At 50.6% G+C, this 13,159-nt stretch overlaps 3 protein-coding genes and 1 pseudogene across 25 annotated transcripts in view; 2 read left to right on the forward strand and 2 right to left on the reverse strand.

Moving 5' to 3' along the window:
• The window catches only part of LOC311605065 (small ribosomal subunit protein uS2-like), a 986,626-nt pseudogene that overhangs the window by 125,244 nt on the left and 848,223 nt on the right, over positions 1 to 13,159 (forward strand). The window lies entirely within an intron of this gene.
• Positions 18 to 3,431, reverse strand: PRELID1 (PRELI domain containing 1). Its single transcript, XM_084795835.1, has 5 exons — positions 3,186 to 3,431; positions 2,220 to 2,445; positions 882 to 995; positions 728 to 806; positions 18 to 470 (listed from the first exon to the last, which is right to left on the reverse strand). The coding sequence occupies exons 1-5, from the start codon at positions 3,275 to 3,277 to the stop codon at positions 328 to 330; spliced, it is 654 nt and encodes a 217-aa protein (XP_084651961.1). The 5' UTR covers positions 3,278 to 3,431; the 3' UTR covers positions 18 to 327.
• RAB24 (RAB24, member RAS oncogene family) lies at positions 3,522 to 5,563 on the forward strand. The gene is made up of 8 exons (XM_084795837.1): positions 3,522 to 3,933; positions 4,013 to 4,081; positions 4,239 to 4,317; positions 4,424 to 4,491; positions 4,574 to 4,673; positions 4,856 to 4,906; positions 5,038 to 5,100; positions 5,213 to 5,563. Exons 1-8 carry the CDS (start codon positions 3,817 to 3,819, stop codon positions 5,275 to 5,277), a joined length of 612 nt encoding a protein of 203 aa, XP_084651963.1. The 5' UTR covers positions 3,522 to 3,816; the 3' UTR covers positions 5,278 to 5,563.
• Positions 11,148 to 13,159, reverse strand: part of NSD1 (nuclear receptor binding SET domain protein 1) — a 120,220-nt gene continuing 118,208 nt past the window's right edge. For 21 of the 22 annotated variants that reach the window (XM_084795736.1, XM_084795731.1, XM_084795721.1 and 18 more), the window contains one exon: positions 11,148 to 13,053. In XM_084795736.1, the coding sequence (XP_084651862.1) occupies positions 11,441 to 13,053 (1,613 nt within the window). In that variant the 3' untranslated portion in view covers positions 11,148 to 11,440. The remainder of the gene's footprint in view (positions 13,054 to 13,159) is intronic. The other variant, XM_084795734.1, reaches the window with a different exon arrangement.

Consider the following 13,159-nt stretch of genomic DNA (forward strand, 5'->3'; position numbering starts at 1 on the left):
GCTATCTGACTCCAGCACTGGGGCCAATCAAATCGTGTTTATTGAGTGCCTGTTATGTGCTAAATATTGTTCGGGGTACTTGGGACACACCAGAGAATAAAACAAGGAGCCCTGCCCTTGTGGAGCGTACAATCTAGCATGTATTTCCACCTGCTTGTGACCTTGGGCAAGTCACTGCAGCTCTCTGCCCAGTGGATACCGAGCTTGGGTGTCCCGCAGATGCTGACCGGGCCAGCACCCTGACCCACCACTCAGACAACAGAGAGGGCTGCAGGTCCTCTGGTTTGTAATATTCAAGCACACCGGGGAGAAGGGAGCGGAAGCAAGTTACACCAGCTGCTGCTGCTGCTGCTTGGTGGCGGCCTTGTTGGCCAGGTCCTTGGCCTTCTCCGTAGCTGCCAGTGCTGTCTCCTTTGCTTTCTCTTTGGCCTCTTTGGCTGTCTCAACAAGTGTTTTGGAAGGGGGCTCACCTGTGACAAATGACAGGAGTCTGGCTTCAGGGGATGTCCAGAAGACTCACCCAATCCCTGGTCAACCACGGCAGCCATGTTTATGGGCCAGGCTTCTGAGGAATGGAGCCACTGTCCTGTTTCCTCACCCTCCTTCCCACTGTTCCATGCGCATGTCTTAGGCCCAGATCAGGATGCCTCACTGACCAAGGGAGGGCTGCCCCAGCCACTGGTCCTGAGGGTCCCCTAGTCCCCAAAGCAGGGTCCAGGGCTCTCACCTTGTAGCTTGGCCAAGATGTACTCAAAGCCCTTCATTGTCTTGGTCACATTGCTTTTGAACCGGGCAAGACCAAATTCCTGGGAGGAGAAGGAACAGGATGGGAGGGCTGCTCAGTGACCCAGGGCCCAGCCCGGCCCGGAAGCCTCTTTTACCTGGACAGCTCTGGAGACACCAAATAAGCTAGAGGAGACCCAGGCTTCTCGACGGATTTCGGTCCAGCCGCTATTGTCAGAGTTCACACAGTAAACACATCGTTCCTCCACCACCTGTGTGGGAAGTCAGGTAGAGCACCTTGTAGTAGGGTCCTCTGCTTTTCTCACTTGCACAGACTCAGACCCTGTCTCTACTGTGCTGTCCAAGCTAGCACCATATTCCTGCACTCAACACTGGGCGAGCCCACGCCTTGTCACAAGGGGGAGGCAACGAAAACAAAGTTCTTCCTGTTATGTAACCCCAGGCCCACAGACAAGCAGTTCTGCTTCTGCAACTTCTCTGTTGGCCCTTGACAGTAGACGTCTCTTGGGATCAGCTGGCATTCCAACCGGATCCTGTGCTTTGCCTGGGGCCTCTGGATTTAGGCATGTTTAGGCATGGATTTAGGGTTTCTCTGTGTAGCCTTGGCTGTCCTGGACTCGCTTTGTAGACGAGGCTAGCCTCTAACTCAAAGCGGTCTGCCTGCCCCTGCCTCCCGAGTGCTGGGATTAAAGGCGTGGGCCTCCATGCCCGGCGTGTGGGGGTGTCTGGTCTGCCTTCTGCCCTCTCCTCTGAGCTTCCTAATATTCTATACACACACAAAGTCTGATAATAATCACAGTTTTCATTATCCAAGTGCGTGGCGACTGCTGTAGTCACAAACGCACCCTTGCGTAGGTTATCTACCAGGCAGAGCCCTCAGCTGCTGTGCTGGGCAGGAGAAGGTGCCTACTCACTCCGTGACCAAGGGGGACACAGTTTTCTGAACCCTTTTTTTTTTAATATGCAAAAATCTATCTCTCAAGGCTACAAAAGCTGAGAAAGAATTTTTCTAGAAACTTGCAGGTTATTCGCATAGAAAAAAAGATAGTGGGGTTATTCCCAAACATGGGTTTTCAGGCCTTCTAAAGGATCCATGGCGTGTATAATGCATCCCCCCCCACGCCTCACGCAGAAACTGAAGCACATCCCAGACACCTCTTGCTTGATGGACTCCCCAGATGAAGGGCATCGCTTCCCTTTCTCCCCCAGCGTCACCTCTGAAGGACACATGTATGTGTGCCACACACCAACCGAGTACTCTGTGCACAGCACTTGTAACAGGCCGTGGGAAAAGGTGCCCACTATCTGAGAGCAAAGGGACAGGCCCAGAGAGGCCGACCTACGGAAAAGGGGACGACCCGGGGGTCGAACTCTATTGGTGGTGTCCTAGACCTGCCTTAGGCCACACAAGTTCACGACTCCCTTGCCTGAGATCAGAAGAGCAGCTATTTTGAGGGACCAAATGGAGGGCTCACCATCAGCCGGGCATGGTTGATGTTCCAGGTGAAGGTGGTCATGGTCTGATTCTGTGGGTCCACAACAGAGTCCTCCAGGATGTACACCGAGTGAGCAACGTTGGCAGGAAACAGTCGCTCTGCCCAACGTGGCATCCTGTTGGTCTTGGTCAGGAGTCTCCGGGACAGAAGCTTCTGGTCAGGAGTCACCTCGCGGTGCACTATGTCTTCAGTTAAGACATGTTTGCTGAGGTGTTAAAATAAAGGTGATTTTCACAAGTCTGCTCCTGACAAAATGTCTACGGGTTCCCATTGAGACCCTCTATCCAGGTCATGGTTTCCTGCCATCTTTTTTGTTTGTTTGTTTGTTTTGTTTTGTTCAGACTGGGTTTCTTTGTGTAGCCTTGGCTGCCCTGGACTCACTTTGTAGACCAGGCTGGCTTCGAACTCACAGCGATCCGCCTGCCTCTGCCTCCGGAAGGCTGGGATTAAAAGCGTGCGCCACCACGCCCGGCGCTTCCTGCAATCTTACAAAGCGATCTGTACCTGGGTTCAGAATTAGAGTACACTGAACCTATCCCGGGCAAATTCCAGCTCCCTCCTCCCTAACCTGGATTCTGAATCTCAGGAAGTGTACCACTAGAGAGCGCCAAGGGCAGGTGAGCAGGCCATCGCCAGGACTTCCAACCCCAAGAACCTCTCCCGTGCTGCCGCCTCTTCCTGTCTCTCCACCTTCAGAGTGCAAAACAGAAAACTAGAACGTAATGTGATTCACAATCTAGACAGTCTTCCTCGAGTATCTTAGAGGCTTGGCCTGGTCCTACAGCTGATAAGGGCTTTGTGCCACAACTGTGGCCACGATTCCAGAGATACACCACGTCAAATTCGCTGTCCAGTCTTGCACGGCCCCACCACTCAAGGACAGGCCTACACTCCGATCTCCAAAGGGAGAGAAGAGGGCGATTCGCTCTACCCACCGCCACGTACCTGTAGGGATTCGGGTACCGTTGCCAGAAGGCAGCGAACACTTGGTCCCAGGAACTTCGGAGCACGCTCTGGCCCAGGAAATACTTCACCATCGTCCCGACCCAGGCGGGCTCAGCACCCGTGCAGCATCAGGGTGAAGAGCCCGAGGGTGGGAGGGCACGTGGCTCGGCGCACGCCCGCCAGACTCGCAGCTCAGTCACCGCTGCGCCGCGCCCAGGTCCCTACTGTCGCCATGAGGGGGATATAGGACTGTGCGACGCTTCCGGCGCCGGCCGCGCAGGCTCAGCCGCTTCCGGCGCCCGGCCTCACGTGACCGGGCGTCCCGCCTCCTGTCGTCCAGTCCGGGAGGTGAGGGTTGGAGTTAGCTTCAGGGACCCCCGGTTAGATTCTGCAACCTCGGCGGAGCGGAGGCTCGGTCGCAGCGGCGGTCGCGCGGGTGAGCAGCGCAGGGCCGGGCGGCGCGGTGGACGGCGCTGTCCGCGTCCCCGCGCCGCGGCTCTGCCAGGAACGGAGCGCCCGGCGCTGCGGCGCCCGGGGCCTGCCAGGTGCAAGGCCCTTGGGGTTGGGGTCTGAGACTTGGACTCTGCCTGGGCCGCGCGGACCCTGACGCGGGTGAGGCGGCCCCGGGAGCATGAGCGGGCAGCGCGTGGACGTCAAGGTGGTTATGCTGGGCAAGGAATACGTAGGCAAGACGAGCCTGGTGGAGCGATACGTGCACGACCGCTTCTTGGTGGGGCCCTATCAGAACGTGAGTGCACCCCTGGGGACCAGGCTCGGGAGGAAGAGGGCTGGCCTGCATTCGACTCTTATCTCTTCCCTGGTTGTAGACCATCGGGGCTGCCTTTGTGGCCAAGGTGATGTGTGTTGGAGATCGGACGGTGACTCTGGGTATTTGGGTAAGTCCCTTGGGAATATCGTCTTGAGCAAACGTATCGCAGAGCTTTAACGTCTTGCCTCTTAAACTAGCCAACTGGAGCCTCAGTGGGGGTCTGGAAGACGTGGGACTAGCTTGTAGTCTTATGAAGGAGCTCATTAACTCCTTTCACCCCTCAGGACACAGCAGGTTCTGAGCGCTACGAAGCCATGAGCAGAATCTATTACCGGGGTGCCAAAGCTGCAATAGTCTGTTATGGTAAGGGGTTGGAGTCTGGCTGGTTCAAGTTAGGGTTGGGTTACAGGTCAGCATCAGAGGGAAGCCATTGATCCTTGATTGTGTCTCCTGTCTGACCCCTACCAAGACCTCACTGACAGCAGCAGCTTTGAGAGAGCCAAGTTCTGGGTGAAGGAGCTGCGCAGTTTAGAAGAGGTAGGTGGCTAGATCTCACAAGATCAGGGACAGAGGCCCTATTGGTCTGTGGAGGTAATCTCAGCCTTGTCTTCTGCTACAGGGCTGTCAAATCTACTTATGTGGCACTAAGAGTGACCTGCTGGAGGAAGACAGGCGCCGCCGTCGTGTAGACTTCCATGATGTCCAGGACTATGCAGATAGTAGTTGTTTTTAAGTCTCTGAGGGTGGGAGGTAGGGGGTGAGCGACACCTGCTCCAGTGGATTACAGGGGCAGGGGATTGCTCTCTGGACTTCTTGAACTTGTGGGGTCTAGGAGACTGAACTGTTAGCTACATTTAGGTCTGATCCCCAGATATGAAGACTTAAGTTACTTCTCTTTCAGATATCAAAGCCCAGCTTTTTGAAACATCCAGCAAGACAGGCCAGAGTGTAGGTGAGTGTTGTCTTGGGGCCTGTCAGGAGCAGGCAGGACATTAGAGAAAGAAAGGTTCAGAGGGCTGGACCACTGGGAGACCCAGGGCTGCTGGCCTGGCCCCAGGCCCTCACTGATCCTTTGCTTGCCAGACGAGCTCTTCCAGAAAGTGGCAGAGGATTACGTCAGTGTGGCTGCTTTCCAGGTGATGACAGGTGTGTACTTCCCCACCCAGATTTCCTCTAGGGTAATGGTCTCTAGCCCTGCTGGTGACCGACTTGGTCACCCACCATAATGGTGCTGAGCAGCCACCTCTCTTTTTGACAGAGGACAAAGGTGTGGATCTGAGCCAGAAGGCAAACCCTTACTTCTACAGCTGTTGTCATCACTGAGTCACGACTCATCTCGCCTAGGAGAATTAAATGAATTCCCCGGAAGGGCTGGACTCAACTCTTGACTGGGCTGGAGTGGTCAAGTGTTCTGGCTACGCCGGGTGCCCATGGCAGCAGAGGTGGTACCTGCCTGTGCTGGCCCATGGAACAGAGGCCGTATTGGGCTGACTGTGGGCATGAGGAGGGATAAGGGCTGATTTGAATCCCAGACTTCTGTCCTGGCCAGAACTTCTGTCCAGAATATTTAAGTAGCTTCTGAACTGTAAATAAAATTGATGCACTGTGACTCACAGCCCCTTCCCTGCTGTGCGCACTGGGTGTCTAAACACCTAGTTGTTCCTGGGGCCATGTTTTGCCTCACTTCCTATATTAAGACTCATCCCATTTGGAAACCAAGTAACTGTCTCCTAAGGTTGTCATTGAAACCATGGAAAAACAATGGGCTTTTTCTTATGACCCCTGCGCCTTTTTATGTGTGCTTGTACATCTATATGAATGTAGAGCAACCCCAAGGCTTCTAAAGCAAGAACTGTACCACTAAATAATACTGTGGCTATTTTTTTTTTTCTTTTGTGGGGGTGAAGATAAGCTAAGAGGCCAGGATGGAGGAGTACAAAGCTCATGAGAAGACCAAGGAAAAGTACCAAGTTGTGCACACACAGAGATGAAAGGCTCAGCCACACCAACCCTCCAAGACAAGTTGGTTTGGCCAGCTCTACTTGTGTCATGTCTGGACCTGTGGCTCTGGGCTGTGACTCAGTGCTAAGCTTCCCAGGGGCACCCACCCTGTAATGTATTTTTAACAAGAGGCAACCCATAATTCTGCAAGTCAAAAAGGTCTTATGGATCTAATGTTAAGCTGCTAACCTAGAAAAGGACTTGAAGCCAGCAGTGGTGGTGCACACCTTTAATACAGCACTAGGGAGAAGAGGGAGGTAGGCTTCTGAGTTTCAGGCTACCACAGCTACATAGTGAGACCACCTCCCCAACCTAACTAAAATAAATAAATAAAAAGAAAAAGAAAGAAATATGAGGCAACTGCTAACTTCAGTTTCAGAAATACTGAACAGCTAGGTATTAATGTAAAAAGGGCTTAAGCAAAAGGAAGTATATTACAGCTCTTTCCAGTTACTGGTGTGAAGGTGTGGCCCCAACTAGGGGGATGTTCCCCTTTGCCTTGGCTTTCCTTCTGAAGCATCAGTCAAAAAACTTGCCTTTGATGATTTGAGAATTATCAGCCTGATCCTATTCCTGCTCCAAATGCATTTTGGCACCAGGTGGTAATAATGCAATTCCTGTCATCCAAGCAACTGGGAAGCAGGAGGAAGGTTAATTCCATGTTAGCCTGAATTGCACAGTGAGACTTTGTTTAAAAAACAAAACACTGTGTGTCAGTTCCACTTCTCTTTAAGATAGTTCCTCAAAATACCCTTGAGTGGTAGAGGATTCCTGTGAAGGGACTGAAACTAACACCAGCTACTCCCATCAGAAAGGAAGGCTGTTTAGGCAGCCAGCAGCACCTGGGAGGAAACCCATGTCACTCTTCAAGTGCTCCAAGGAAGGTAGGCTCCTGCTCTTACCGCAAACCAGTCAGTCCTCTGTCTTGTTAAGCTACATCTCCCCAGAGACAATAAAAACACAGGGCAAGGGCCATAAGAGTAAAGTTAAACTTTACTTTACAGTAATTTTTTTCTATATACAAAGAATTACAGTACATGTTTATGGGGACTCCTAGCACAGGGTTCCCCTCTTTTTCACTAGGAGGTTCATTTCCAGCTGACAATCTGTTGGGGGTGGGGTGAGAGAACACAGTGATGGACCTTGGTTGAACCCTTTTCCCCACTTAAAAAATACAGCTTTCTAGTCAGCTTTCTTTGCCAAGACACAGAAAGCTGCTTTCCCATGAGATCCTAGGTGCTGTACTCACCCAGCTTCCACACTCACACACATACAAGGCAGTACTGCCACAACCTGAAGACCACCTGCTTTCTCCACCCTGGACCCTCAGTTTCTGCTCTGCTTCCTGTGTCTGTCTGCTGAGCTGCGCTAAGCTCCGAGGAGATACTCCTGGAGCCCCTCATAGACGGATGTTCTTAAAGTTACAGGAAGGTTGCGATAGGGGAAGGACCACAAAAGAGTTTAACAGTAAGGAAACATCTCCTTTGGGGTTGTAGTTGTCTAAGATAAGCTCTTCTGACTTAAGGAACTTTGCCCTTTCTCTTCATAAGTAATTGATGCTGCCATGAGAGGGGAAGAGGTGGAGAAACAGAAGGTGATGGAGACCCCACAACTATAGTCCTCTTCTAACCTGTCCTAGGCAGGCTGGCTAAAGGCTATGCACAAGGTGACCCTAGCCCTAAGAAACTTAGTGGTCATCGCCCTGATCTCTTCCACCTCTGGACTGTACTGAACCACTTCAGGGTTGGGTTGGCAGGCATCAATGACACTGCCTGCCGCCTGTCACAGCAGAAAGGAACCTTTATAAACATCTCCCCAAACAGAAACCTGCATCTTTCATGTCCCCACTCCCTCAACTCTTGGCAGTGCTTATTTATACCATGAGATTAGCACCATCATTACATTGTTTTGTGTACAAAGCAATTATTTGTATTTTAATTTACACTATAGCAACTTCTGTACTGACCCAGGAAACTCAACTGAGAGCAAACTGATCACAGCCAATCAAAGCCCCTGAAGTAGCTTCCTAGGTCTAAATGACTTGGGATAATTAACAATGAATAGCTCATTTTTAAGAGCAGGAAATTCCTGCTGCTGCTCCTGTCCTGTGATCTACGAGTGAGGACACTGGGACTCTTCTCATTCAGTGACAAACCCCAAGAGGATGACAATATCCTGACATTTTAGAAAACTTTCAGAGCTGGGGCAAAACCCATCGCATTGAATGTTAATGTTCTCCTGATTGCCCTGCATGGACAACCTGACACCCTCCTGCCAGTTCTGGGCCAACGCTGGAATATAACCCGCAAGTCCAGCTTCGGTGAACTTACAGTGCAGAGCCAGAAGGCTCACTACTGCAAGCCCACACTGTAGTGTGGGTAGAGGATATGAATACCAAATATGCAGAATTGGTCAGAAAAAAAAAACCTGACGCCGTGACTTAAATAATCTCAAACTCAGTAATTTTAGGGAAGTAGGCATCTAAAAATACTTTTTTCCCCCTTCTTTTGGGAAAATGATGGCTACCTTCTATTAAAATGGGTTGGCTCCAGCAGGATGAACAAATGAAGTTCTGAATGTAAATTTCAACAATTCCTTCTTAACCTTCCCCTTCTCCCCCCCAAACTGAGAAGTATTAGTTGCTACCTAAGAGCACTTCTGCCTTTGGCCTGTCCCTGGGAAGTACTTCCTGGGAGCTGTCTCACAGGCAGACTCTGGCTATCCAAACTGAAGCACTCAGCCAAATGCCAATGCTGAAATACCACCTGTTCAATGATCAGAAGTTTCTAAAGACTTTCTCTGTGCCAATTCACACCCTTGAAGAAAGGGTATTATAGGATTCAAAAGCAGCCCAGAACTGCAAAGTCACCATCTTCCCGCTGCCATATACAAGTCATTCCCCCAACAGCACCTATGTGACCCTCATGCTGTTATCAATGGTTCAGCACCCAACTGTCTAGTTTCCACTCAACAACCCAAGCGTCTTTCAGTGGCCCTGGACAGAGCATGCCTGTCTTTATAAGGACTATTCCTCACCTGTGCCCCGCCCCCCAAACCGTCCATTCCACAATCATATACACAGCTTAGATGTTTTCCCAGCAGGTCTGAAAGGAAGGCTCCAAAAATGGTAGTGAATGGAAACATCAAAACAAAATACAAGTGGCCAATCGTGACCCCGATCCCCCACACCCTCCTGTCCTGTGAGACACTTCTAGATAGCTGTCAAAGCCAATTATCTACTGAAACCTATTTTAGAGAAGCTGTGTCAAGACCAAACTTCTCCACTTAAAAGTTTTAATAGCCTGCACCCCCCACCCCCCAATTCACAGTTTATTTCATGAAACAGAGCTACGGTAACCAAACACACAACAGTGAAAGGAGACTGACAGTGCAGTGCAGATCTTTTTCTGATCACAGCTACAGGTGACAGGAGAGCAAAGGGCACAGGACTGGCACCAAGCAAACCTACTCACACAACCTAAGAAATCAGGGAAGGGGTCTACTAGCTGCAGCTATATACGTATATTCTCACACATGATAGATATGTAATATAGTGAACTTTAATGACCTGGGTGAATTTCTTCAAAAATATTTTTTTCATGGTTTAAAATTTTTAAAAAAGAAAATAAGATGCTTTATGTTTTCTCTTCCTTTTGAACAAAGAGCTTTTTCATTTTGATAATGTGGAGAGAGGACGAAAGGGGAGAACTAGGCAGGTGTAATTTAGAGGGGGGGGTTCTGAGGGTTTAGTGACATGCAGGGATTAGGCCCCCAAACTTGGGACAGCCCTGCCCCAGCCTCATCCCTCTGCCTGAGTTCAAGTGTCTCAATCCCAGAGACAGACTTTGGGAAGTATAAGCAGATCCTACTTTCAATTTTTATATAAAGCGCAAATGCTTCTATAACCACCACTGTTCTTTCCCTTTGAGAAGTGATGAGAGCTAACCTCAATGGGAACTTTGGGAGGAGGAAGATGGAGCAGAATTCTGCTGAGGATATAAAGGCTGTAACTGAGAGAAAGGCCAGGAGATGCCTTTGTTTGCTAAAGATGCTGAGTTGGCAAAGCAGACAAGTAAACAAACACATGGTCTGAGGACAAAGGGCAGGTGGGTATGATAGAACTAGCCCAACAGCACTTCCTGTTGTTGTTTGTGAGCTGGGGAAATGGTAGGGCAGGGTAGCACCAACAGATTCCCAGCCCTTGGGCCCCAGCTCAGGGCAGCAGTAACAGATAATCAGCAGTTATGAGGAGTCATCTTAGATCAGACATTGCTCCAGCCCTGTGGAAAGGTTCTGGCTTGCCACTGAGCTAAGTTACCAGGCATGAGCTCTCTGTAACAGAAAGCACGGCAATTTGTAGGGAGGTGGAAAGGGGTTCCTCCCTTGAGCTAGGAGGGCATGAGACCAGGAGAGAATTCCCATCAGGATCTGACACTCTTCTTGAAGGTGGTGTGTCTTGCTAGGAGCTTGCCAGAAATCCCCAAGTCCACTGCCCGAGACTGAAATCTGAAAGCACCTGAGTGTTTGAGGAAATGAGGATGGGGTGGGTTCTTGTAAAAGGATTACTGGTAGAAAAGAAAGGTAAGCTTGCCAACTGCCCTTGTCCACTTCTGGGACACTACATTCTCAGAGAGCATCTCTCTCTAACCAGATGCTCCTCCAAGAGCAAATCTTCAGACTGCAACACATAGATTGAGACTGCAGCAGCTGCCCTGGCCAACAGCTCACCTTGGCCTTAGCACCCTTCCACTTACAGAGAAGAGCTTTGTAGATACACACATGCACTTAATGCATGCATGTTTCCCACCATGAGACATGTTCAATACAGCCACATTCTGGACCACAAAAAACCAAAACCAAAACCAAAAAAACCAAAAACCCACTTGAAAATGGAACTGGAAACCCATGGCCTAACAGTACTTTCCGCTGTTTCAGAGGTCCTTGAAACCTGCCTGGAAACCCAAGCAGGCACATTAGGCTCATAGGGGTCAGGCCTTATGCAACTCTGTCTCACAATAATGACTAACTTCCTGACCTAGCACATATCAATACTTAGGAAACTGCCAGTGACTTGAATGAACATCAGATCCTCCTAAAGGTTTATCAGGGGTTCTCAATGGGGCACTGTCGGGACAGCCTTGAAAGCCCCTGTATTTTCCAACTTGACCAGTGGAATTGAATTCCATGCTTGATTCCAGAGTGGACTTTTTATTTGAAGTTGACCACATGTAAAAGTTAGGGCAAAGAGACTCAAGTCTGTCTGTCTCTTTGACTGGGGCCCAACGTATTCCCATACATGGTTCACACAGCCACAAGCCCCCATGGGCTAATGTCACAAGAGTTCTGAGTGTTGGGGTATAAGGAAAGAACAACAGTGGAAGTGTTGGGGATATGTTTGTTTTTCAAGAAGGAAAAAGAAATGAAGATTTCCCTCCCCAAATGGCACCCTGGGGACAGCTTTTCTGGTTATGTGACATTTACTGTATCATTTCTGTTCTGATTCTGCACATTTGCGACTAGAAGGAGCCTGGTTAAGAGCTTGAATTGCATTTTGCTCTGGTTTGGGGTCTTGTCCTCTTCCAAGGGACCAGCAAGTTTGTGCCAATGTCTGTGTGCCCCCAGCAGACCAGCAAGCTTGGGCTAGTGTTTGTCCAGCCACTATGGGCCAAAGCCCTGCCCCTGGCGAGGCTTTTCCCAGGCCCCAGGGACTCTGTTCTGTGGTTGCCAACTTCTTCTCTTCATTGGGGAGGGAAGATGGGATCTTCCCAAGAGACCTGAAGGACTGCCCACTCTTGGCAGTAAGTCCTCTAGATAGCTGCTTCACCTGTTTAACCAGGCCTGGTGCTGGGCCAGGAGGTCCTGGGGTCTGCTCAGCTCCCACAGGAGCTCTTCCTGAGGCTTGGGTTGCTGATTCATATAAAAAAGCCTTGGCAGAAGGTGGAGAAAGAAGTCTGGCCTGGGTGAGTGATTTAACAGCTTGCCAAGGATGTTCTGAAGGAGCTGTTACTTTTCCAGCTGGCTGCAGGGAATCTGACATGCTGCTTTTTTCCACTGCTCGTGGCATATGACCCAGACCTTTGCTAGATGGCCGTGAGCTTGACTCCAGCATCGGCATCTTCTCATCAGCCTGTGGTGTGACTTCATGAGGAGAAGACGCCAGTTCCTTCTGGCGAGGAGTGAGGTCTATGAGATCCATCACCAAAGCAGCTCTGTGCTTTGACTGAGTGTTCTGGTCCACAGGCCTCAGTGCTTTCTCTTTAGCTACCAGAGACTGGACCACAGCTGACAGTACTTTCTCAGGAGGTGGAAGTCTCTGGGTCAAAGATGCATGGGATTTGTCTGGGGGCCTGTCAGAAATCTGAGGTTTGGGACTGTGGGTGGTCAACAGCCTGTCTGGTGGTGAAAGTCGCAGGCCAGTGGGGGCTGGAGCTTTCTCCACTGACTGGGACTTTGGGCCAACAGCACCTATAGCCTTTTCCAGCCTTGGGTCTGTCATTGTCAGAGGTCTTTCCAGTGGCAGGGACCTGACCAGGGGTGAGGAGCTCGGCTTGGTCACTGGAGAGGCTCTGTCAGATGGCTGAGGTTTTGGTCCTTCTTTAGCAGGTGGCCTGTCCTGTGGCCTCTGGCTGGATACCAAGGACTGGGATTTGGTCCCCGATCCAGCAAGGTCTCTGGCCCTATCTAAAAGGTGGGAACTAGAGTCAGTTTTTTCAGGGGGTCGTTTAGGTAGCAGTGGCCTCTGACAAGTCCCTGTCAGGGCTTTTTTGGAGAGTGGCAGCATCTGGGTGGCATCAGTAGGTGGTTGATCAGACATCTTGGGCCCCTGAGTAGCCATCTCGGATGACTGTTCTGTCAGTTGAGTGCTGGGGCTTGGAGACAGCGGCCCTGGGGGAGGCACATACTCACGGATCTCCCCTGGTTCCAGAGGGTTGGGCCCACAGGGGTCATGTTCAGTACAAGACAGACGCCCATCAAGCTTGGAAATGAAAAGCATCCCTTCTCGGTGCTGCTTGCAAAAGGAGCTGGGGCACATCTCACAAAACGAGGCCGCTTCCTTCCCACACACGTCACACTGGTGCCAAGGACACTCCCACTTCCCTGAAAACAAGAGTGAACAAAAGCTTAGGGGAAATAGATGCATGTGAGATGAGCCGTGGCTCTAAGACTGGTCCACAGGAGTGGCTGCAAAGCCTCCTTCACACTG

Source organism: Acomys minous (genome assembly GCF_964271855.1).
Source record: "Acomys minous genome assembly, chromosome: 9".
In the NCBI taxonomy this organism is placed as follows: Eukaryota; Metazoa; Chordata; class Mammalia; order Rodentia; family Muridae; genus Acomys; species Acomys minous.